General features: G+C 28.4%; 2 protein-coding genes and 1 pseudogene across 2 annotated transcripts; all 3 read right to left on the bottom strand.

Moving 5' to 3' along the window:
- Window positions 1-3846: 3846 nt before the first annotated feature.
- Window positions 3847-6212, bottom strand: LOC130970422 (gibberellin 2-beta-dioxygenase 1-like). Its single transcript, XM_057896505.1, has 3 exons — window positions 5669-6212; window positions 5224-5572; window positions 3847-4259 (listed from the first exon to the last, which is right to left on the bottom strand). Exons 1-3 carry the CDS (start codon window positions 6067-6069, stop codon window positions 3996-3998), a joined length of 1014 nt encoding a protein of 337 aa, XP_057752488.1. The 5' UTR covers window positions 6070-6212; the 3' UTR covers window positions 3847-3995.
- Window positions 6213-7766: 1554 nt separating this feature from the next.
- LOC130965863 (uncharacterized) lies at window positions 7767-8948 on the bottom strand (annotated as a pseudogene).
- A 6686-nt stretch (window positions 8949-15634) lies between these two features.
- Window positions 15635-16816, bottom strand: LOC130965862 (uncharacterized). Its single transcript, XM_057890624.1, has one exon. The coding sequence runs from the start codon at window positions 16814-16816 to the stop codon at window positions 15635-15637; it is 1182 nt and encodes a 393-aa protein (XP_057746607.1).
- Window positions 16817-25626: the final 8810 nt, after the last annotated feature.

The raw sequence follows: 25626 nt of genomic DNA, 5'->3' as shown, positions 1-25626 counted from the left end.
ATTCTCTTGTAGAAAGATTTAGGAAATTTAATGATGCTCATGGCATAGACTAGAATCGCCTGTATTACTGCTTTTATCAAAATCTCCTTTCTAGCTTGATTTAATAATTTCTCCTTCTATCCTTAAATTTTATCTAGTATCTTTTCTTCTATCCACTCCAAAGCTCTATTCTTTGATCTTCTCCATCTCGCTGGCAACCCTAGATATTTCCCGGGTTTTTCTCACGATGCCATTTCGGTGATCTCTTCTATGTTCACCCTACTCTGGATAGGTACCTGACTTCCAAAATTCAGTCCGAACTTCTTAATGTTAATTCTTTATCCTGATGCCTCCATATATTTATTAATAATCTGAATGTGTTGATAAATTTTCTCTTCTTGCACCCCTGAAAAAATAATATAATCATTAGTAAATAACTTTATTTCTTGGATTACTAAACCAAATAAACTTACTACCTTTGAGATCAACATCCATTAATCCATTATCATCTACACACTTCCTAAAAGTTTCTAAATAAATTTTTGACTGTGGATGAATGCTTACCTTTTCATCGTGACTTAAAATATCATTGAAGTCCCCCAAATAAGTTTGAGATTCTTCCATGTTCACATTACTTACTATGAGCTCCTACCAAAATTTTCTTCTCTTTTGAAAAACTAGATTTCCATACACAAAGATATCCTGCCATTTCAGTCCATTATTGTTATTAATATTAGCTTTAATATAGTTATCACACCACTCATAAATATTAACATTAGCATTAGATTTTCATAACAAACTTAGCCCACCAGACATGCTCCGGAGTTTTACACAAAATATATTGTCAAAATGAAACCTTCTTTTTATTCTATTCATTTTTTCTTATCTAGCCCTAGTTTCCATTAGAAACACTATGAGCGGTTTAACTTTTTTGCAAAGATCATATAACTCGGAGATTGTCATGGTAGTCGCTATTTTCTGACAATTTCAACCAATGATACTCATGGTTGAGGGTGGGGCATGCTAAGGCCCGCCTCTTCAGCCATTTGTATTCCCTTTAAGTGACCAGAACCATACATGAATAATTCATACTCCTCAGCAGGTTCTTTCCTTTTATCATCTTCATCTTCTTTGCTTGCCAATTCTACATAGTAGACATTCTCACCCGAGTTTACATGCCACCCCACAAATTCATCTTCTCTATCCTATGCTTCATTGAATAGCTTCTTGAGTTCTTCTTCTCCTATTTCACTCTTCAACATTTTTTTGAAATTCATTGATCCCTTCTCGATCAACATTCACATATTTTCCTTCCTTTTTGCTGTCATAAGTCTTTTAAGTTCCTAGCCCATGGTTACTTTTTCTATTTTTTTTTTGACCAACTTCCAATCTTCTTTTTGTTTGCTGTTCACCTCCCCTTTTTCTGTTGCATATAAATTCAGCCCACCTCTTTCAACACTCCAAACCTATAGTTGATTTGCCAAAATATTGGGCTCAACATCCTTTTCGGCCTGTATCTACTCACCTCCTGAACCTCTTTCCCCCTTTTCTTCCTTTTAGGCCTGTTTGGTGTGAGCCCAATCATTTTTCCTCTCTCTTATCTTTCTAATGAGATTCTTAAATTTGTAGGCTGCTCCTAGGTCAAGCTGCATATCTTCATATCCCTGAAAATCAGGAAATTTTTGTACTTTTCCTACCTGCTCTCCTGCTTCAACCATCTCTTCTTCATTCCTTGTTTGGTTTTCCCAGACACTCTTCTCCCTGATTTTCTGCTACAGAACTTTTTTAGCCATAATCTTGCTCTCTTCAGTGCTTTGCTCCTCACCACTCTCTTTTTCAAGGTTTTGCTGATCACATGCCTGCTCTTCTCCATCTTCTCTCCATCCATGTTGTTTCAAACTTCCTCCTCACATAGTTGAAATTGGTCGAACTTGGCTAACTCCTAATCCTGGTAAGTACCTTTTCTTGGATGCATCCCAGCATGCCATGGCTATTGGATTCTTGCATGTTTTTTTTCTCATGTCCTAATATTCTACAGTTGAAACAGTAACTGTCCAGCAGCCTTTCGTACTTGAAGAAAACCCACAATGGTGGCATTTCTTCTCTGTCTAACAGAAACACGTAGACAAAACTTTGGTAATATTGATGCCAATCCTGATCCTTAGAAAAGACCTCCTAAGAACGCCATCCACTATTGGATCTTCAGCCTCAACCAATACTCCTAGCATTCCTCCGATAGGAATTCATGTCTCTTTATTCATGTGATCATGTAGAATTCCATGAACTTAAATTCAAAACTCCATGAAATCATGATTAATTTCAAAAATTTATTCACCCTCCATCCATAATCTGAGATTAACCATATTTTTTCTGACATTCTAGGGACCATTCTGAATAATCTACTAACTCTCTCTTCCTGTCTTTGAAGATGAATAACATCTTTTTCAGACCAATGTCAGTATATGCAATTCTTTGTGGGTGTTTTTACATTCTCAATAATACATTCCTACAAGTTTTGAAGTTAAGCTCTTTATCACTTATTATCTTTTCTACCACATTCAAACAATCTTTCTTATACCTCAGTTCTTCCGGCTTGTTGAGCTTAATGACTTTACCTTCTATGCTATTCATGTTATATGTTGCTAATTTTTGACGTTGTATATTTCAGGTTTTGCAGTAATTTTGATGGATCAGATAGCATAATGATTGTGTAAGAATACTGTTTGTAAAATTTGAACAAGATGAAAAAGCTCTCTCTTGGAGAAGAACCTAAAGTTCTTAGAGGATTCTCCTATTGAGAGAAGAAGAGCTCCCTATTAGAGTACTTGACCCACAAGATATGGATTTTAACTTGTCCGTGTGCCTAAACTTATAAGCTAAACCATTTTATCCCTTTTAGACCTATATTGCCTTTTTAGACCCATATTGCAACTTTTTTATTTATTTTGTGATCACTTATGATATGCAAGTTTTATATTGATGTTGATTTAAATTCTTGCTAAATTTTTCAAGTTTTGTAAGTTTAAGTTCTAATTCTTTGAAGCAGTGGATTGGTGTAATTTTCTGCACTATAATTGTTTGCTGATGTTTAATTTGGAATGGATGACTAAAATCTTAGTTTTGGCTTAAGAATAAGAACTTAGGAGAATCATGAGTTTAACTAATTTTCGTGATTGATAATAATTAGGTTATTTAGATTACTTTAATTGACTCAACTCCAACAAATATTCCACGTCCTAGATGGTTAACTTAATTTGTTGGAGCTTTGCTAATTGAATTAAGAAACTCTAATAGATTTTTCTCATTTTAATAATTTACTTATTAGAACGAGTTAATCCAATTACATTTATATAATTTATATGACAATGATAGAAAATCCTCCTAAAAAATAACATAAATATGTCGAAACACTTTAGTTGTGTCTGAATTTAATTTCTTGAATCTTATTTTAACTTCATGTCCACAATCTCTAAAACCCCTTAATTCGTGACTATTATGATGTCTCCTCTCCAAAATACGACTTGGACACATAACTGCCAAATTCAATTTTAATGGTTACGAGAACCTATACCCTTTTTTATTTGACTCGTGGTGAGGCAAGATCACAAGCAACGGCACTTGTTTTTTAACAATAAAAAACTCAACATCGTTTTGCTTCATCAGTGCATCCTCTTTTAGTATTTTTATGGGTACACAGTACAAGTCAAACTTTGCATAATAAATTATATATGTTAAAATTATTTGTCTATAAGTTTTGGATGTCTAATTTATATTAAGCCATAAATTTGAGGAACAAGGGAAGCAAGGCCGGATAAGTCATGAACTTAACTATACTTGCAATATGAAGCCAATATTGAACACAAGAACTTAAAGGAACAAAATCTTATATGTATATTACTAAAGTCCTATACACTATTGACAAGTGCCCTAACATAAAAGTATAGAGACATCAAATACACAATCTTATTTAATTGTAAAAACAAAAAATAAAGACACATACAAAATATATTGGTGCATTATGAGGAAGCAGAAGTAGTGGAAATTCTCTCGAAGCGACTAAGCCTGTTATCTGCGAGTCTTGTGGCATAAGCAGAACTCTTATACTCAAACCAAGTAAAGTCATTGTATAAGCTTTCCTTTCCATTCAATAAGAGAGATGGCAATGGGGCTATTCTCTCACTCAGAGGTGGACCACAAAAGTAAATCATTGACAGCCTTGATTTCAACCCATTTGCCAGAACCCTGTGCCGTACGCTCCGAAACCGTCCATTGGTCAAAACCTGTGGATGCATATCCCCGACCGAAACAAGTGAAAAGAATATTAATAATAATAATAATAACAATAATCGTCAAATGAAAATGAGATATTTAGGATGACTAGACAAAGTGGGTGGCATATTCCATTTCAAATATAGTATGCAAAACCATGCTGACACAACATGAATACGAAAAACATTTTGTTTTTATGTTTTTCGTACAAATTCCATGTCATCTTGAATAAAAAATGTTTCCTAAACCTATAAAAGTCGGTTGGTATAACAAAAAAAAAAGTCAAAGAGGCGAATTCTTTTTCAACTAATAAATCAGCTAACAATTGAATATAAAAAAAATCTAAAATTAAAAATAATAAAAATATTTAAAAAATATTTAAAAATAAAATAAAATAAAATTAATTTAAGATTAAATTTTATAATATATAATATAAAATTTAAATTTTAAGACATAAAATTTAAGAATTAAAATTTAGGATGAGAACCAAAATTGGTAACGAATAATAAATAATAATAGCTGTAACAACAAAAAATAGTGGTTGACTGGTTGGTGATGACTAGTGATGGATGAATAAAATTATAGTGTTTTGAAAAAAAAAATAATAAAGAATAAAAAAATTATTTAAAAGAATAATTTTTTTTGTATTGTTGGGTACTCTTAAAAGAAAATGTAAATTTTATTTTTGTTTTTGCAGTGCTGGCTGTGGTGTTGGTTTCCTAACATGATTGGGAAACATAAATTTGAGAGTCCAATCAATAACAAAAATTCTTTTAGATGATGTTGCAGTGTTTATGTTTCGCTTTACGAGTATAGTGTTTTTATAGTCCTTATGAAACGATTTGAAGATGAGTGCATCCACATGTCAAAGCAATTAAACACATGTTATCCATAGGAACAGGAATAAGTATATGTCTCATTATTGGCTTCGAACAATAAATTAAACTAACATGTTCTGTATTATGTCTATTATACCTGCAGAGCATCACCGACATTGACAAAGAAAGAGTTGTGATCAGGTGGCACCGAAACCCAACTCCTATCTCTCAGACAAATTTGGAGTCCCGAACTGTTGTTGGACCTCAACAGCGATATGATTTGTGGGTCTGTATGCTCACCAAAACCAATCATGCCTTTGCCATTATTATTGAAGTTCTCAGGATATGGAGGGTAATGGTTGAGCCTGAAGACTGAGTCACTCTCCTTGTCCATCATCATCTTGCTGAACACATTCTTTTCCTCAATGTTCAATCCCTCAGCCATCAGCTCAAGAATCACACATGCCATCTTCCTCACACCACACATGTAATCACTTAGCACATTCCTGCCAAAATTATATATATATGATAAATCAATGAGCTTTTTCCTTCCTTTTTTGATAGTTGGAAAAAAAGCCTTCATTTTTTGGAATATAACGTACCGAAACTGCTCTGCTTTTGGACCAAAAACAGAAGAGAGTCTGATGAAGTTGTAGTCATGGTTGTTTGTGAGAAGAAGGTACTCGACCCAACCAAGGTCACCGTTGCGTCCAATGTTCTTGTTGCCATACCCAAATGGATTGGGAGTGCCTGCTTTCTCCTTCTGAGTGAGGGGGAGGGAGAAGAACTCTGCGGCTTGGGACTCCAGGTTGGAGATAGCCTCCATAGGGACAGCATGGTTAATGACCTTGAAGAAGCCATAGTCCTCACACGCCTTCAAGATGAGAGTCTTTGCGTCCCCGGGTTTGGAAAGGTCCACCACAGGGACGATGGATGTAGGGAATGTGGGTGTTTTCCTTATGCAGGAGTACTGCTCTGTTGTTGGTTTGGACAACACCACCATCTTTCTTCTTCTTTTTGTGCTTTATGTTTTATTTTATTTCCTCAAGTGCTAGATACAGAAAGAAAGACACAAAGTTTGTCTTCAGAGAGGTTATGGAGAGTCGAATTAATGTGAATTGAATGGAAGATGCTTGTGAGGAATGGTTTGGGCTCTTCGCTATTTATAGCCAGGAAATTTCGTGGGGGCAGAGGGGAAGAGAGACAGTAGAGAGGGTGGGGGCCGGAGGATAGTGAAAGAGAAGAAAATTTGGATTGTTCAACGTATAATCTTTCAAGTAAATTGATTTTGCAAGCAATACTAAGTATAGTAATATAAAACTAATATATATATTATATATAAATCTGTGTGTTTGTGTGTGAATTTTAGTATGCTTATATTAAATTCAAATTTTTTTATAGATTTTGTTAGATAGACAATAGTTTTTGTGAATAATGTGAACAATAGATTTTATAATTAGTCCAATAAAGTAAAAATACACTACACTCTCAAATTAACCACCTAAATTTTAATATTAGAATAACTATCCGTACACCTAGTGAATTACATCCAATATATCTATTGTTCATATTATTTAGTATTTTTATTGTTTTTTCTTTTTTTATATATATTTTTGTAATATTTTAGTAATATTCTTTAAAAGTGTTGTTAAATAATAAAAAAATCTCATGTATTATTTTTTAAATAAATAATTATACATTTAACCAATTCAATACATAGTAAAAATTTAGATAAAAATAAATTCACGAATGTTCATAAGTTCATGTCTGATATTTGATGATGTTTATTGCTTTTAAGTGTTTATGTTGGTAACTGAGTATTGAGAGTCCTTGATATGATTTATATGTGTTTAATATAAATTTTGGATGGATATATTTGTTTATTTATGATAGTCAAATGTATTATGTAGTTGGGACCTAAATTATAATTTTATATAAGTTAGAAATTATATAAATATCTCTTAAAGTGATGGTTATTAAAGTTAATTATATAAAAGAATAAAATTAAAGATTGTAAAAAAAATCTTAAGAAGATTTTAAAGTATCATAAAAATATATGTGATGGGTATGGAGTATTGAGAACTCATAAAGTGATGATTAATAATATCTAAGTATTTTTAGTAGCTTTTAGATTTTTTTTTTTGAAATAGTTGTTTTTATATTTGTAATGAAATTTTTATATCTAATCATATATCTGGAGTTCTTTTAGAATAATTACTAGTGTTAAACCCGTGCGATGCACGGACTTATATTTAAATTTGATAAGTTAAATTAAAAATAATATTTTATAATCATATATTTTTTAAATTTAGTATAACACTATCATCATCGTTATATAATAAACGTGTTAAATATGTTGTTTTATCTTTATTCAAAGTAAAATATGAATAGAAGAGTTCGAAGTTTATAATATTCTTGAACCATAAGGAGGGAGATAAAAAAATAAGAACATATATAACTGTAATAATAGCATGTTAATTTTACTCTAAATTTTATATCAAAAAGCCAATAAAAATTTATCGACAACCTAGTATCTTACTAACTTCATTAGAAAATCATTGGATGTTGTGCTCCTTGTTACACATTTCATTTCAAATTTGAAAAAAGAGTTATAGATAAATTAGTTATATCTATAGTAAAGATTTGTACAAAAGTGTAAATCATAACATGCTATTTAAATGAAAATAATATTATTCTTACCTAAATATTATTAAAAACCTCTTTGAACACGACATTTGTTGTTGATGACTTTGGATTGCCGTCTTCGTTTAGAATTAAAATCCTGAGGCCACTGCGACTCTTAACTCTTGACAAAGCAACATAAAGTTGTCTATAGGTGAACACTGATTTTGGCAAATAAAGCTATACATGTGATAATGATTGACCCTGACTCATGTTAATGGTCATTGCAAAGCATACTGTTAATGAAAATTGTCTCCGTTGGAACTTAAATGGCAATCCTGAATCTGAAGGGATCAAGTTCATTCTTGGAATGTACACTTTATCTCCAATATTTCTACCAGTCACTACCATCGCTCCAATTACGTTGCTGCCAAGTTTGTTAACTATTAATCTTGTCCCGTTGCATAAACCTGAAGTCTGGTCTATGTTTCGCATTAGCATTATAGCGACTCATGACTTCAAAGTCAACTTGTGATTGAGTAGTCCCGAACATTTGATGTCATTTAGAAACTCTGGTGTGAACCACTCTTGTTTTACATCTTCATTTTCATCAGCTTGACATGTTGTGTCAGAGCTCAAATACTCCTTTTCCATCCCTGGAAAGATTGTCAAGACAAAATTGTTTACCTTCTCGACACTCTTAAGTGTGGGTGCAAGAATTGCTATACTCTGAAAATACCTGTAATCTGACATGTTTTGCAACAAATTTAGATATGCAAAGTCTACCAAATGAGAGAGAGGATCATCAGTAGTTGTAATCAATAGATCATCTGGAATTTCAACTTTTGATTCATCACTAACAACAGAGCCAATATTTCCATTTCCAACATCAAGTATCCAATTAGCAAATATCTTCATTTCACCTTCATCTTGATTCGAAGAAGACATTAGAAGCCTCATATTCGTATGCAGTTTCAAAACCTTACAAAATGACCACAGATGGGATGAATTAATAGCGGATGCTAATATATCGTGTCTACTTCCTTTCGAAATCACCGGAAGTATCTGTCTGAAATCACCTCCTAGAACAACAATCTTACCACCAAATGGTTGATGTGTCTTATGTTGATCGGTAACTGACATAAGATTCTTGAGCGTCCGATCAAGTGCTTTAAAACGGTAGTTGTACCTTCCCTCGCATACAACATATTGAGAACTCAAAATTGGATCCTGTTTTAGACTTCTCTGATCTCTCCTCATACCACATCATGGCGTCGCAATGCCGACAAAAAATTCTAGGTCACCAATATCTATCACATCTAATAATCACCAAGATAATAAATTGTTTTAGTTATATCTGCAACAAATACTTTATATAAAAATATACCTTTTTTTCACCATGTTAAGTATAAAATTAATATTCATAAAAGATTACCGAAGAATACAATTTATGGATTAAAAAGATGAGATCATATAATACAATTTTGTTGTGCCAACCTCAAGATTTAAGTTTTACAATCAATCAATGTTCAAATACAAAAATTATAATATATAACCATATCTTAGTTTAAATTTTAAAACTTGAACATTAAACGATAATTTTTTGTTTATAAAAAGCATAACAATAGTAAATAATAAAGTGCTGATATTGCTACTTCTTAAATTACTTGTATTCTCAGCAACATCGAATATGGCTGGGTATTAAATTTGCATAGAATCATCTAAAATAGTCGTATTTTCAGTAATATCCTCAACTTCATGAAAATTTTTTGAAAGATTTGTAGTCAATTCCTTCAAAAATGTTTCTCTTTGTATTAGGTGTCTTTTTTTTCAGATATGCACACTTCTTCTAATTCTTTAGTATCTAAATTTGAATTAAATGTACTTGCTCCTGTAATCATTAGAGATAATACATCAAGTACTTTATATTATAAAAAAATGAATATATGTTAAATGTTTGAATCAGCTGAATTATGAATATATATTATGAAGCTAGTATTAAAGATAAAAGAAGTAAAATTTTAGCTTTGTGATAATTACAATCTATCATGCTTATCTTACCATGTCTCTTTTGAAGTAGCATAGTCTTCCTATTCAGTCTTACATCCCTTTGCAATCTAATTCCATTTGTGTACTCCAATGAATCTATAATAATTATTTAGCATATACCAATGATTGTTTTTAATAGACCAATTAAAAAGTTAAATGTTTGGTCTTTAAGTAATAAAAACATATTAACATAGTAACTGGTAGATATTATTTGATGTAGGGGTGCACATGGCCCGACCCGGCCCGAAGATCCGGCCCGGTCCCGAACACTTTAGGGGCTAATTTGGTGTGATTTCACCGGGTTTAGGGTCGGGTAAGGGTCTCAAAAATAGACCCGGTCATTATTTCGGGTCGGGTCTGGGCCATAGCTCGGGTCACCCGAACTCGGCCCGGTGGCCCAGTCATCATACACAATTAATATTTTGTGTTATTAGTGATGGATTATGGCTATTCTTATGTGGAATTTAAGTATTGTAAACCTTAATATTTTGTATTATTAGTCATTATAAGACTATAAGTTAATGTTTTATGTTTAGAATGCATAACATTATGTTATTTGTATTGATTTAAATATTTGGTGTTATTAGACAATATTAGTATTGATTGTGGTTATGCTTTAATTTTGAAGAAGGGTTGATTCTTGTGTTATTATGTGAATGTTGTGATGTTATGGAATAATTATTTTCCAAAATTTAGAGGTTTAAGAGATGTAGAATCCAACTTTTGGTAATGTCGTGATAAAGTTGATCAAGACCCGGGCTTCACCCGGTCTAGATCCGGCTTTAGTGTGGCCCGAAAGTAATACGATTTCATCGGGTCTAGGGCCGGGTAAGGGTCTCATAAATAGACCCGGTCATTATTTAGGGTCGAGTTCGGGTCAACGCAAACCCGGCTTCACCCGGCCCCATGTGCACCCCTAATTTGATGTTTGTTGAAGTTGTTGTTGACTTGTCTGATGACATGAACTATCATATGCTTCATGTGTGATACCTGAATTACTAATATCACTAATATTGGAACATCGTTTTTTTTTTCATCTACAGAGTGTAGATTAATAGTTGGAGACCTTGATCAATGTGGTGTTGGGTTATTACCTAATAAGATAACTCGAGATATTAGTTTTGAACATATTTTCTGTTAAAGTTTAAAATTGAATAAATAGTAGGAAAATCAAAATACATAAAGTGCATGTACATTCCCATAAGTAAGTTTCAAAAAAAATCATCCAAAAATAAATCTGTATTAATGCTATTTGTAATGTTCGACAACACCGATTGAAAATGTACACTATTAGAACTATCACTCGAATTTCCTGTAATTTTTTCATAAATAAATTTAGTAACATATTACGAAGACAATGTAAATTAATAATTTATTACTTGTCAATAGCTAAATAATATATAGAAAATATTGTATTTTATGGGTTTTCATTCGGTCAAAATATTCATGACATGTTGGTTATTTTGTATACCAAATAAAAACTAAATATATAGAACTGACATACTTAAAAATACCAAATAAAAAAAATATATTATTCTAACCTAAAAATAAAAATGATGAAATAATTAATTTATTTTTTTATATGAAATCTACCTTGAATTGTGCTTTGCTTTGTATTTTCTTTGTTTTTTAATATCAATTTTCTCTTCAATATAATCTTACTTCTCTTTGGACTTCTTACATCTTTCAATATATACCTAAAAATATCAAATAAATAAATTTTTTAACCAATTAAAAATATATATACATTATACATAATACATTTTTATTATCAAATTTTTTATATTATTAAAAAAATAAAGTAGTACACATATGATAGCGTAGTACATGTATGGTGTTTGTTTACTGAGACAAAAAATGATGAAAGACATAGTCATACACAAACACCCATTAAAAATATGTATTTTGTGTCTCTCTAAAATGCTGAAACACTAATTTTTAACTTGAGACACTAATTTTTTTACAATTTTTTCTCATGTCTAACTTACCAAATAGAATATGAAATTAGTGTCTTCTTATGTCTATGTAAAATTGCACAGATTTTATTTTCAATGGCTGCTTTAATTTTTTTTATTCTCATTTATTTAGTTACGTAAACATATTTTACAGAAAATAATATATTTTTTTTTACAAAAGTATATTTTTTCAAATAAATATAAGTTTAATTTACGATCAATAAATTTAACTTATAGTTAAAGAGATTGAAAATGAACAACTTATAAGTAAAAAGAGAAAAAAAAAAAGTACCTCTATTGTTATAATCTAAAAAATAACAATGTAAACGAAGTAAATAGAAAAAAATTATAAATGTTACAAATAAAAAAATTTAAATTTAAAAATCAAAACGGTTAAGAAGCCACTTAATTAGGAATTAGTATTAGAGTTTTAAATTTCAAATTTTAAATAGAATTTTCTAATTAGTTAGTGCAAATTTAAAATTTTTAAATAAACTTTTTTAATTAAACGTTTGTTATTCATTAAAAATATAGAAATTTGTTAATTTAAAAATAATTTTTATTAGTTTCGTCATAAATAGTATCAATCCTATTATTTATCGATAAAAATAAATAAAATTAAATACAATCTAAAAATCAATAACCTTATAAATTACGTAAATTTAGAAAAAATACTTAAAAAGAGAAAAAAAGATGAAAGTATTTCTACCGTGGAGAGACAATCTAAAAAGATAATAATAAAAATTTATAAATGTGGCAAGTAAAAAAATTTAAATTTAAAAATTGAAATGGTTAAAAACTTACTTAATTAAAAATTAGTATTAGAAATTCAAATTTAAAATTTTTAAAATAGAATTTTCTAATTAGCTAGTATAAATTTTAAATTTTTAAATAAAATTTTCTAATCAAACGTCAGTTCTCCATTAGGAATATAGAAATTTGTTAATTTAAAAATAATTTTTTTAGTTTCATCATAAACAATATTAACTTTATTATACTTTTTCTAAAATTTAAACAGTATTACATTTTTTTAAATTGTATAAATAATTTCACATCTTAATAAGACTGATAATTCTATTTATTTTATTAGAATTCTTTGTAATTAGCATAGTAACTTTAAACCCAATTGCTTACGTAAAAATTAAAAAAAGTATATTTGAATTTAAATTTAAAATTATAAACATAATACTTTAATTAAAAATTATAATTAGATTTTTTTAAATAAGTACACATTAAAAATTAATAACTAACTTAATTGTATCAATAATAATTCAAAGAAGAAATTTATAACTTTATGAAATTAAATATTAAATTAAAAATTATCAGAATATCAACGGTGAGAATCAAATTAAAAATAAAACCACAAGTAATAACCAAATAACTTCAATTTATATTTAAAAAAATTCTAAATTCCAAACATAAAAATCGAAAAGAACAAAAAAAAATAACAACTCAAGAAAAAAAATGTTTCTGCCAAAACAAACATATGCTTGGCATTATTCTATTAGATAGACTCTAAAAGAGATTCCAAAACATGTGCATCCAAATTCTCAAGTTTCTTTCTCAATTTTGATCTTGTAAGTTGAGGTATCTCCTTCCACCTTCGAATCTTTCGACTCCGAAGATAGTCACTTAGTTGGTGTAATAACACTTTCCAACAATTCAGATTCATCATTGGCCACAACTTCAATGGAGAATTCAAGCAACAAATTCTGTACAAAAAATCACGTTAAATTAAAGACTACTTTCTAACCTTTGGTTTTATCTCACTAATATTTTTTGAATAAAATTAAGATCTAATTTTGAGAGAACAAACAAAAAAAAATATTTTTTGAACAAATACCTTAGTACCTTCTACTTTCTCCCCTTCAATGATTGAGGATGTCTTTGAAATTGGAAACAAACCACCGGTGTAGTCAACATCCTAAAATTATAATTAATTATTATTTATAAATTAGATACTACTAATGACCAAAAAAGCAAAAAATAAATTAATTTTTAATAGAAGTACACTTATATATACTCACAATTTGAATAGGGTGAGCCTCTTTGAATTTATTTATGAGATCCACATTATTAGTCATCTTCTTAACTTTATAAGAAGGTGAAAAATATGAAATATCATATATTTGAACTTCAACGATGAAGAAAAAGATCTTATCAATTAGGTTGAGTAAAAGTGTAGGTGTATCTGATAGATCTCCTTTCTGCAGGATATTACATAATATATTAATAATAAATAATATAAAAAGTACCAATAAAAATATCTTCACTAATGCTTTTAGAAATAAATATTGGTTAGATCTTACCAATAGGAGTGGATCAAGTATCTCTACAAAGCTCTCTTCCAAAACTTGTTTTGCCTCCTTGTCAAAGACTACATAACATGCACAGTCAGAATCATCAATGACACTAAGCTTTATTCGATACCTGCTTAAAAAAGAAAACAACATAAGAAAAAGTTAAATATAGACTTATTTAATATCTAATCCAATGTACATAGACTTTAATTTAAATAAATAAATAAATAACCTTGAAGTCATGGATAAAAGGATATTAGTAAAAAACTCGCGTCTTCATCGAGTCAAACCATCTCAATTGAGCATGGCAATGGAGAATTTCCGTAACTTGATAGTGTCGATAACCATATCACTCGTATACGTACACATAAATTGTCGATTGTAGGATTGATGTCAGCAATTTTGTGAATGTCAGCTATTGGAATAAGTAGGGAGATTTTGGATATATGTAAAAAAAGGAATTGATGTACTTTAAATTGTGGTGTTTTACATCTCTCATAACTTATCCTTTTATAGTTGCATCATAACTAAATTTTTTAAAATTTGGTTGACTTTAATTTAAAATTTAAAAAATAACAAACTAAGTAAAACAACCCAAATTTAAAATTTAAAATTTAAAAATAACAACTTAAATAAATAATAATTTAAAAATTCTAAACTAACGTAAATATTTATTTATTGTAATATTAGTATGTAACAACCGAAGAATAATTAACGTAAATTTTTTTAAAACTCTAAATTTCTTTAAAAGAATTTATGTAGCTGCAATTTAAAAAAAATCAACAAAATTTTAAAAAATTATGCTAAAAAGAATTAACAGATTTTTAAAAAATAGTGTTAAAATATAAAAAAGAATAATCTAAATAAAATCTAAATAAAATTTAAAAAATAACAACTTAAATAAAATAATTTAAAATTTAAAAAATAACAACCTAAGTAAAATAATTCAAACAAATAAAATAATTTAAAATTTAAAAAATAACAACCTAAGTAAAACAACCCAAACTTAAAATTTGAAAATAACAACCCGAGCAAATAATAATTTATAATTTAAAAATATAAATCTAAAAATTTCTAGTGACGACACGTAAGCAAATAAACTCCCAGACTCAACGTATGAACGCCACGTCAGCAAATGAGCTCTCCATTTGTATTACTACTAGTGTTAAACCCGTGCGATGCACGGGCTTATATTTAAATTTGATAAGTTAAATTAAAAATAATATTTTTGAATCATATATTTTTTAAATTTAGTATAACACTATCATCATCGTTATATAATAAACGTATTAAATATGTTGTTTTATCTTTATTCAAAGTAAAATATGAATAGAAGAGTTCGAAGTTTATAATATTCTTGAACCATAAGGAGGGAGATAAAAAAATAAGAACATATATAACTGTAATAATAGCATGTTAATTTTACCCTAAATTTTATATCAAAAAGCTAATAAAAATTTATCGACAACCTAGTATCTTACTAACTTCATTAAAAAATCATTGGATGTTGTGCTCATTGTTACACATTTCATTTCAAATTTGAAAAAAGAGTTACAGATAAATTAGTTATATCTATAGTAAAGATTTGTGCAAAAGTGTAAATCATAACATGCTATTAAAATGAAAATAATATTATTCTTACCTAAATATTATTAAAAACCTCTTTGAACACGACATTTGTTATTGATGACTTTGGATTGCCGTCTTCATTTAGAATTAAAATCCTGAGGCCACTGCGACTCTTAACTCTTGACAAAGCAACATAAAGTTGTTCATGGGTGAACACTAATTTTGGCAAATAAAGCCGTACATGTGATAATGATTGACCCTGACTCATGTTAATGGTCATTGCAAAGCATACTGTTAATGAAAATTGTCTCCGTTGGAACTTAAATGGCAATCCTGAATCTGAAGGGATCAAGTTCATTCTTGGAATGTACACTTTATCTCCAATATTTCTACCGGTCACTACCGTCGCTCCAATTACATTGCTGCCAAGTTTGTTAACTATTAATCTTGTCCCGTTGCATAAACCTGAAGTCTGGTCTATGTTTCGCAGTAGCATTACAGCGACTCTTGGCTTCAAAGTCAACTTGTAATTGAGTAGTCCCGAATATTTGATGTCATTTAGAAACTCTGGTGTGAACCACTCTTGTTTTACATCTTCATTCTCATCAGCTTGACATGTTGTGTCAGAACTCAAATACTCCTTTTCCATCCCTGGAAAGATTGTCAAGACAAAATCATTTACCTTCTCGACACTCTTAAGTGTGGGTGCAAGAATTGCTCTACTCTGAAAATACCTGTAATCTGACATATTTTGCAACAAATTTGGATATGCAAAGTCTACCAAATGAGAGAGAGGATCATCAGTAGTTGTAATCAATAGATCATCTGGAATTTCAACTTCTAATTCATCACCAACAACAGAGCCAATATTTCTATTTTCAACATCAAGTATCCAATTAGCAAATATCTTCATTTCACCTTCATCTTGATCCGAAGAAGACATTAGAAGCCTCATATTCGTATGCAGTTTCACAACCTTGCAAAATGACCACAGATGGGATGAGTTAATAGCGGATGCTAATATATCGTGTCTACTTCCTTTCGGAATCACCGGAAGTATCTGTCTGAAATTACCTCCTAAAACAACAATCTTACCACCAAATGGTTGATGTGTCTTATGTTGATCGGTAACTGACATAAGACTCCTGAGCGTCCGATCAAGTGCTTCAAAACGGCAGTTGTACCTTCCTTTGCATACAACATATTGAGAACTCAAAATTGGATCCTGTTTTGGACTTCTCTGATCTCTCCTCATACCACATCATGGCGTCGCAATGCCGACAAAAAATTCTGGGTCACCAATATCTATCACATCTAATAATCACCAAGATAATAAATTGTTTTAGTTATATCTGCAACAAATACTTTATATAAAAATATACCTTTCTTTCACCATGTTAAGTATAAAAATAATATTTATAAAAGATTACCGAACAATGCAATTTATGGATTAAAAAGATGAGATCATATAATACAATTTTATTGTGCCAACCTCAAGATTTAAGTTTTACAATAAATCAATGTTCAAATACAAAAATTATAATATATAACCATATTTTAGTTTGAATTTTAAAACTTGAACACTAAACGATAATTTTTTGTTTATAAAAAGCATAACAATAGTAAATAATAAAGTGCTGATATTGCTACTTCTTAAATTACCTGTATTCTCAGCAACATCGAATATGGCTGGGTATTAAATTTGCACAGAATCATCTAAAATAGTCGTATTTTTAGTAATATCCTCAACTTCTTGAAAATTTTTTGAAAAATTTGTAGTCAATTCCTTCAAAAATGTTTCTCTTTGTGTCAGGTGTCTTTTTTTTTCAGCTATGCACACTTCTTCTAATTCTTTAGTATCTAAATTTGAATTAAATGTACTTGCTCCTGTAATCATTAGAGATAATACATCAAGTACTTTATATTATAAAAAAAAATGAATATATGTTAAATGTTTGAATCAGCTGAATTATGAATATATATTATGAAGGTAATATTAAAGATAAAAGAAGTAAAATTTTAGCTTTGTGATAATTACAATCTATCATGCTTATCTTACCATGTCTCTTTTGAATTAGCATAGTCTTCCTATTCAGTCTTACATCCCTTTGCAATCTAATTCGATTTGTGTACTCCAATGAATCTATAATAATTATTTAGCATATACCAATGATTGTTTTTAATAGACCAATTAAAAAGTTAAATGTTTGGTCTTTAAGTAATAAAAACATAATAACATAGTAGCTGGTAGATATTATTTTATGTTTGTTGAAGATGTTATTGACTTGTCTGATGGCATGGACTATCATATGCTTCATGTGTGATACTCGAATTACTAATATCACTAATATTGGAATATCGTTTTTTTTTTCATCTACAGAGTGTAGATTAGTAGTTGGAGACCTTGATCAATATAGTGTTGGGTTATTACCTAATAAGATAACTCGAAATATTAGTTTTGAACATATTTTCTGTTAAAGTTTATAATTGAATAAATAATAGGAAAATCAAAATACATAAAGTGCATGTACATTCCCATAAGCAAGTTCCAAAAAAAATCATCCAAAAATAAATCTGTATTAATGCTATTTGTAATGTTCGACAACACCGATTGAAAATGCACACCATTGGAACTATCACTTGAATTTCCTGTAATTTTTTCATAAACAAATTTAGTAACATATTACGAAGACAATGTAAATTAATAATTTATTACTTGTCAATAGCTAAATAATATATAAAAAATATTGTATTTTATGGGCTTTCATTCGACCAAAATACTTATGACATGTTAGTTATTTTGTATACCCAATAAAAACTAAATATATAGAACTGACATACTTAAAAATACCAAATAAAAAAATATATTATTCTAACCTAAAAACAAAAATGATAAAATAATTAATTTATTTTTTTATATGAAATCTACCTTAAATTGTGCTTTGCTTTGTATTTTCTTTGTCTCTTAATATCAATTTTCTCTTCAATATAATCTTATTTCTCTTTGAACTTCTTGCATCTTTCAATATATACCTAAAAATATCAAATAAATAAATTTTTTAACCAATTAAAAATATATATACATTATACATAATACATTTTTATTATCAAATTTTTTATATTATTAAAAAAAATAAAGTAGTATACATATGACAGCGTCTGTTTTTGGTATATATGTCCTTCAAAATATAGATACAGGAGTACACAGGAGTACATGTATGGTGTTTGTTTACTGAGACAAAAATGATGAAAGACATAGTCGTACACAAACACCCATTAAAAACATGTATTTTGTGTCTCTCTGAAATGCTGAAACACTAATTTTTTAACTTAAGACACTAATTTTTTTACAATTTTTTTCATGTCTAACTTACCAAATAGAATATGAAATTAGTGTCTTTTTGTGTCTATGTAAAATCGCACAGATTTTATTTTCAATGGCTTTAATTTCTTTTTTATTCTCATTTATTTAGTTACGTAAATATATTTTACAGAAAATAATATATATATTTTTACAAAAGTATCTTTTTTCAAATAAATATAAGTTTAATCTCACGATCAATAAATTCAACTTATAGTTAAAGATATTGAAAATGAACAACTTATAAGTAAAAAGAGAGAAAAAGATAAAAGTACCTCTATTGTTATAATCTAAAAAATAACAATGTAAACGAAGTAAATAGAAAAAAAATATAAATGTGACAATTAAAAAAATTTAAATTTAAAAATCAAAACGTTTAAGAAGCCACTTAATTAGGAATTAGTATTAGAGTTTTAAATTTCAAATTTTTAAATAGAATTTCCTAATTAGCTAGTGCAAATTTAAAATTTTTAAATAAACTTTTTTAATTAAACGTTTGTTATTCATTAAGAATATAGGAATTTGTTAATTTAAAAATAATTTTTATTAGTTTCGTCATAAATATAGTATCAATCCTATTATTTATCAATAAAAATAAATAAAATTAAATACAATCTAAAAATTAATAACCTTATAAATTACATAAATTTAGAAAAAATACTTAAAAAAAGAGAAAAAGATGAAAGTATTTCTACTGTGGAGAGACAATCTAAAAGATAATAAAAAAAATTTATAAATGTGGCAAGTAAAAAAATTTAAATTTAAAAATTGAAATGGTTAAAAACTTACTTAATTAGAAATTAGTATTAGAAATTCAAATTTAAAATTTTTAAAATAGAATTTTCTAATTAGCTAGTATAAATTTTAAATTTTTAAATAAAATTTTATAATCAAACGTCCGTTGTCCATTAGCAATATAGAAATTTGTTAATTTAAAAATAATTTTTTTAGTTTCATCATAAATAGTATTAACTTTATTATACTTTTTCTAAAATTTAAACAGTGTTACATTTTTTTTAAATAGTATAAATAATTTCACATCTTAATAAGACTGATAATTCTATTTATTTTATTATAATCCTTTATAATTAGCATAGTAACTTATAAATTATATAAATTTTTAAAAAATATTCTCAAACCCAATTGCTTACGTAAAAATTCAAAAAAAAAGTATATTTGAATTTAAATTTAAAATTATAAACATAATACTTTAATTAAAAATTATAATTAGATTTTTTTTAAATAAATACACATTAAAAATTAATAACTAACTTAATTATATCAACAATAATTCAAAGAAGAAATTTATAACTTTATGACATTAAATATTAAATTAAAATTATCAAAATATCAACGGTGATAATCAAATTAAAAATAAAACCACAAGTAATAACCAAATAACTTCAATTTATATTTAAAAAAATTCTAAATTTCAAACATAAAAATAGAAAAGAACCAAAAGAAAAATAATAACTCAAGAAAAGACAATGTTTCCACCAAAACAAACATATGCTTGGCATTATTCTATTAGATAGACTCTAAAAGAGATTCCAAAACATGTGCATCTAAATTCTCAAGTTTCTTTCTCAATCTTGATCTTCTTGCAAGTTGAGATATCTCCTTCCACTTTCGAATCTTCCGATTCCGAGGATAGTCACTTAGTTGGTGTAATAGCAATTTCCAACAATTCAGATTCATCATTGGCCGCAACTTCATTGGAGAATTCAAGCAACAAATTCTATATAAAAAACCACGTTAAATTAAAGACTTCTTTCTAACCTTTGATTTTATCTCACTAATATTTTTTGAATAAAATTAAGATCTAATTTTGAGAGAACAAACAAAAAAATTATTTTTTGAACAAATACCTTAGTACCTTCTACTTTCTCCCCTTCAATGATTGTGGATGTCTTTGAAATTGGAAACAAAACACCGGTGTAGTCAACATCCTAAAATTATAATTAATTATTATTTATAAATTAGATATTACTAATGACCACGAAAGCAAAAAATAAATTAATTTTTAATAGAAGTACACTCATATATACTCACAATTTGAATAGGGTGAGTCTCTTTGAATTTATTTATGAGATCCACATTATTAGTCATCTTCTTAACTTTATAAGAAGGTGAAAAATATGAAATATCAGATATTTGAACTTCAACGATGAAGAGAAATATCTTATCAATTAGGTTGAGTAAAAGTGTAGGTGTATCTGATAGATCTCCTTTCTGCAGGATATTACATAATATATTAATAATAAATAATATAAAAAGTACCGATAAAAATATCTTCATTAATGCTTTTAGAAATAAATATTGGTTAGATCTTACCAATAGGAGTGGATCAAGTATCTCTACACAGCTCTTTTCCAAAACTTGTTTTGCCTCCTTGTCAAAGACTACATAACATGCACAGTCAGAATCATCAATGACACCAAACTTTATTCGATACTTGCTTAAAAAAGAAAATAACATAAGAAAAAGTTAAATATAGACTTATTTAATATCTAATCTAATGTACATAGACTTTAATTTAAATAAATAAATAAATAACCTTGGACTCATGGATAAAAGGATATTAGTAGAAAACTCGCGTCTTCATCGAGTCAAACCATCTCAATTGAGTATGGCAATGGAGAATTTTCGTAACTTGATAGTGTCCATAACCATATCACTCGTATACGTACACACAAATTGTCGATTGTAGGATTGATGTCAACAATTTTGTGAATATCAGCCATTGGAATAAGTAGAGAGATTTTGGATATATGTAAAGAAAAGGATTGATGTACTTTAAATTGTGGTGCTTTACATCTCTCATAACTTATCCTTTTATAGTTGCATCATAACTAAACATTTTAAAATTTGGTTGACTTTAATTTAAAATTTAAAAAATAACAAACTAAGTAAAACAACCCAAATTTAAAATTTAAAAATAACAACTTAAATAAATAATAATTTAAAAATTCTAAACTAACGTAAATATTTATTTATTATAATATTAGTATGTAACAACCGAAAAATAATTAACGTAAATTTTTTAAAACTCTAAATTTCTTTAAAAGAATTTATGTAGCTGCAATTTAAAAAAAAATCAACAAACTTTTAAAAAATTATGCTAAAAAGAATTAACAGATTTTTAAAAAATAGTGTTAATATATAAAAAAGAACAATCTAAATAAAATCTAAATAAAATTTAAAAAATAATAACTTAAATAAAATAATTTGAAATTTAAAAAATAACAACCTGAGTAAAATAACCCAAACAAATAAAACAATTTAAAATTTAAAAAATAACAACCTAAGTAAAACAACCCAAACTTAAAATTTGAAAATAACAAACTGAGCAAATAATAATTTATAATTTATAAATATAAATCTAAAAATTTCTAGTGACGACACGTAAGCAAATAAACTCCCAGACTCAACGTATAAGCGCCACGTCAGCAAATGAGCTCCCCATTTGTATTACTATAAAGATAAAGATATTTTCAAGATTTATTTTAAAATAATCAAAATAAAATTAATAAGAAAACACAAAATACACTTCTAGGAGAAGGAAGAGAAGCTGGCACCGGCTTTAAGGATCCAAGCCTAGTACCAGCAGGAGCAAGCCCAGCACCCAACACCGGCGCTTAACTCCAGTGCTCCAAATCCGGCATCCAACTTCCAAGCCCAACTCTAAGACACCAAGCTGGACGCCTAACTTCAAAGATCCAAAACCCAACACCTTCGTGGACCTGGAAGGCCTAAAATAGGCTAGCGTCCAACTTTGAGAAGTGGTGGCCAGCGCCCGATCTCAGACCTCGACTTCTAGTGATTTTGCAACTCCCAGGTATCCAAATTCATTATAATCCAGTTCCAATCCATGAAGCCCAGTGCAAAGTTCAATGCCACTCTCAAGAAACTCTAAATTCAACCGAAGATTCAAGATTTAAACGATTAGTTAGCATTACTTTTTTGTAGAAAGATAAGATTTGGTTAATAGGATTTAGTTATAGATTAGATTTGAATTGTTATTTTTATCTATCTTATCCTTCAAAAGATAAAATTAGATTTAGTTTTGAATTTGAATTTTAGGTTAGAAGTAGAATATAAATAAGTGAACATTGTTCACAAACGAGGAATTAAGGAATCAGTGATTAATTATTGAGGATCTCTGGATCCCGACCATCCATCATCATCTAGCATCTCATTAGTTTTAGTTTGTTTTCTTTATTACAAGTAGCTAAACCTCCTTTGTTAAGGGTTAGGAGCTCTGTTTGATTTTATGGATTGGTATTGTAAGTATTTTCTTTATTTTAATTCATGCTCTTATACTTTTTTTAAGATTGAGTCTCATTCCTCATCTTTAATGGTTAGAAGTATTGAAAAATATTCTAATTCTATTTTAGATTTTTTTTTAATTTAAAAAATTTAATATTGGAATTCGCTTGAAACTCTTTCTTATGATTTTCAACTTGACTAAAAATAGTATTTTAAAAGTTGTGCGGCGTTAAATCGAAACCGTGCTTAACCTCTACTCTTAATTAGTTGACCAAAAAAGTGACGATTAGTTAAGTTAAGAGAAATTAAATTGTCAATAAATTGACATTTGGTTATATATGATTTATCGTGAAAGTATTTTTGCATGAGTCAAATTAAGAATTTCTAAAAGTTAAACATCTTCAAAGTCTTTAATATCTCATTCACTGGTTACTTTCCCAAATTCATAAACATTCTCTCATTTACAAATAAATAATTTGATGATGTTTATTGCCTTTAAGTGTTTATGTTGATTATTGAATATTGAGAGAGTGATTGATATGATTTATATGTGTTTAATATGAATTTTGGATGGATATACTTGTTTATTTATGATGGCCAAATGTATTATGTAGCTTGGAGCTAAACTATAATTTTATATAAGTTGAAAATTATGTAAATATCTCTTAAAGTGATGGTTACTAAAATTAATTATATAAAAGAATAAAATTAAAGATTGTAAGAAAAATTTTAAGAAGACTTGAAAGTATTATAAAAATATATGTAATGGGTATGGAGTTCTGAGAATTGATAAAAAGTGATGATTAATGATGTCTACGCATTTTTAATAGTTTTTAGGTTTTTTTAAATAGTTTTCTTAGATTTAATTTAAAGTTTTTATATTTTTAGTGAAGTTTTTATGTCTAATCATATGTTTAAAGTTATTTTAGAATAATTATATTTTCAAGATTTGTTTTAAAGTAATCAAGATAAAATTAATAAGAAAATACAAAGTACACTGCCAGGAGAAGAAAGAGAAGCTGATGCCAGGCTTCAAGGATCCAAGCCTCGTGCTAGCAAGAGCAAGCCCATCACCCAACATCGGCGCCTAGCTCCAGTGCTCCAAGCCAGGTGCCCAACTTCCAAGTTCAGCTCCAAGACACCAAGCTGGGAGCCCAAACCTCCAATTCCAGGGCCCAATTGGGCGCCTAACTTCAAGGATTTAAAATCTGGCGGCTTCATGGACCTAGAAAGCCCAAAATGAGTTGGCACCCAACTTTGAGAAGTGGCGCCTAGCGCCCAATCTCAGACCCTGACTTCAAGTAATTTTGCAACTCTCAGGTATCTAGAATTCATCAAAGTCTAATTCCAATCCATGAAGTCCAGTGCCAAGTTCAATGTCCAGTCCTAGGAAACTCTAAATTCAACCGAAGATTCAAGATTTAAACGATTAGTTTGTATTAACTTCTTATAGAAAGATAAGATTTGGTTATTAGAATTTAGTTTTAAATTAGATTTGAATTGTTGTTTTTATCTATCTTATCCTTCAAAAGATAAGATTAGATTTATTTTTTAATTTAAATTCTAAATTAGAAGTAGAATATAAATAAATGAACATGTGGTTCACAAACAAGAAATTAAGAAATCAGTGATCAATCATTGAGGATCCCTGGATCCCGACCATCATCATCCTGCATCTCATTAGTTTTAGTTTGTTTTCTTTATCATGAGTAACTAAACCTCCTTTGTTAAGGGTTAGGAACTGTGTTTGATTTTATGGATTGATAATGTAAGTGTTTTCTTTATTTTAATTCATGCTCTTATACTTTTTTAGGATTGAGTCTCGTTCTTCATTTTTAATAGTTAGAAGTATTGAAAAATATTATAATTCTATTTTGAATTCTATTTTTACTCTGAAAAATTTAATATCAGAATTAACTTAAAACTCTTTCTCATGATTTTCAACTTGACTAGGAATAGTATTTTAAAAGTTGTGCGGTGTTAAATCAAAATTGTGCTTAACCTCTTCTCTTAATTAATTGACCAAAGAATTGATGATTAATTAAGTTAAAAGAAATTAAATTGTCAAACAATTGAAATTTGGTTACATATGATTTGGTGTGAAAGTATTTTTGCATGAGTCAAACTAAGAAAACATAAGCATTATCTTTTCTAAAAGTTAAACATCTCTGAAACCTTTAACGTCTCATTCACTAATTACTTCTTCAGAATCATAAGCATGCTCACATTCACAAACAAACACTCACCTTCGCTGTTCTTCGTTACTTCAAGATTCTACTTTAAGATTCACATCCTCTTGTTAAGGTTTGATCGATCTAATTCAACTAGAAGTTACTTATCTCAATCCTTTAATCCTTGTGGAAATGATATACACTCATTGTGGTATTAATTGGAGCGATTTGGTGCACTTACTAATATACGAGCGTATCAAGTTT

Source organism: Arachis stenosperma, chromosome 3, assembly GCF_014773155.1.
Source record: "Arachis stenosperma cultivar V10309 chromosome 3, arast.V10309.gnm1.PFL2, whole genome shotgun sequence".
NCBI classification, from domain to species: domain Eukaryota; kingdom Viridiplantae; phylum Streptophyta; class Magnoliopsida; order Fabales; family Fabaceae; genus Arachis; species Arachis stenosperma.
This window is presented reverse-complemented; position numbering and strand designations above follow the sequence as displayed.

Bases quoted from the DNA above. Each gene is read 5' to 3' on its own strand.
- LOC130970422 (XM_057896505.1), bottom strand. From the start codon at position 6,069: ATGGTGGTGTTGTCCAAACCAACAACAGAGCAGTACTCCTGCATAAGG. The intron at 5,573-5,668 runs GTACGTTATATT...TAATTTTGGCAG, and splicing joins CCAAAAGCAGAGCAGTTTCG to GAATGTGCTAAGTGATTACA. The intron at 4,260-5,223 runs GTATAATAGACA...ATGCATCCACAG, and splicing joins ATGTCGGTGATGCTCTGCAG to GTTTTGACCAATGGACGGTT.
- LOC130965862 (XM_057890624.1), bottom strand. From the start codon at position 16,816: ATGAGGAGAGATCAGAGAAGTCCAAAACAGGATCCAATTTTGAGTTCT.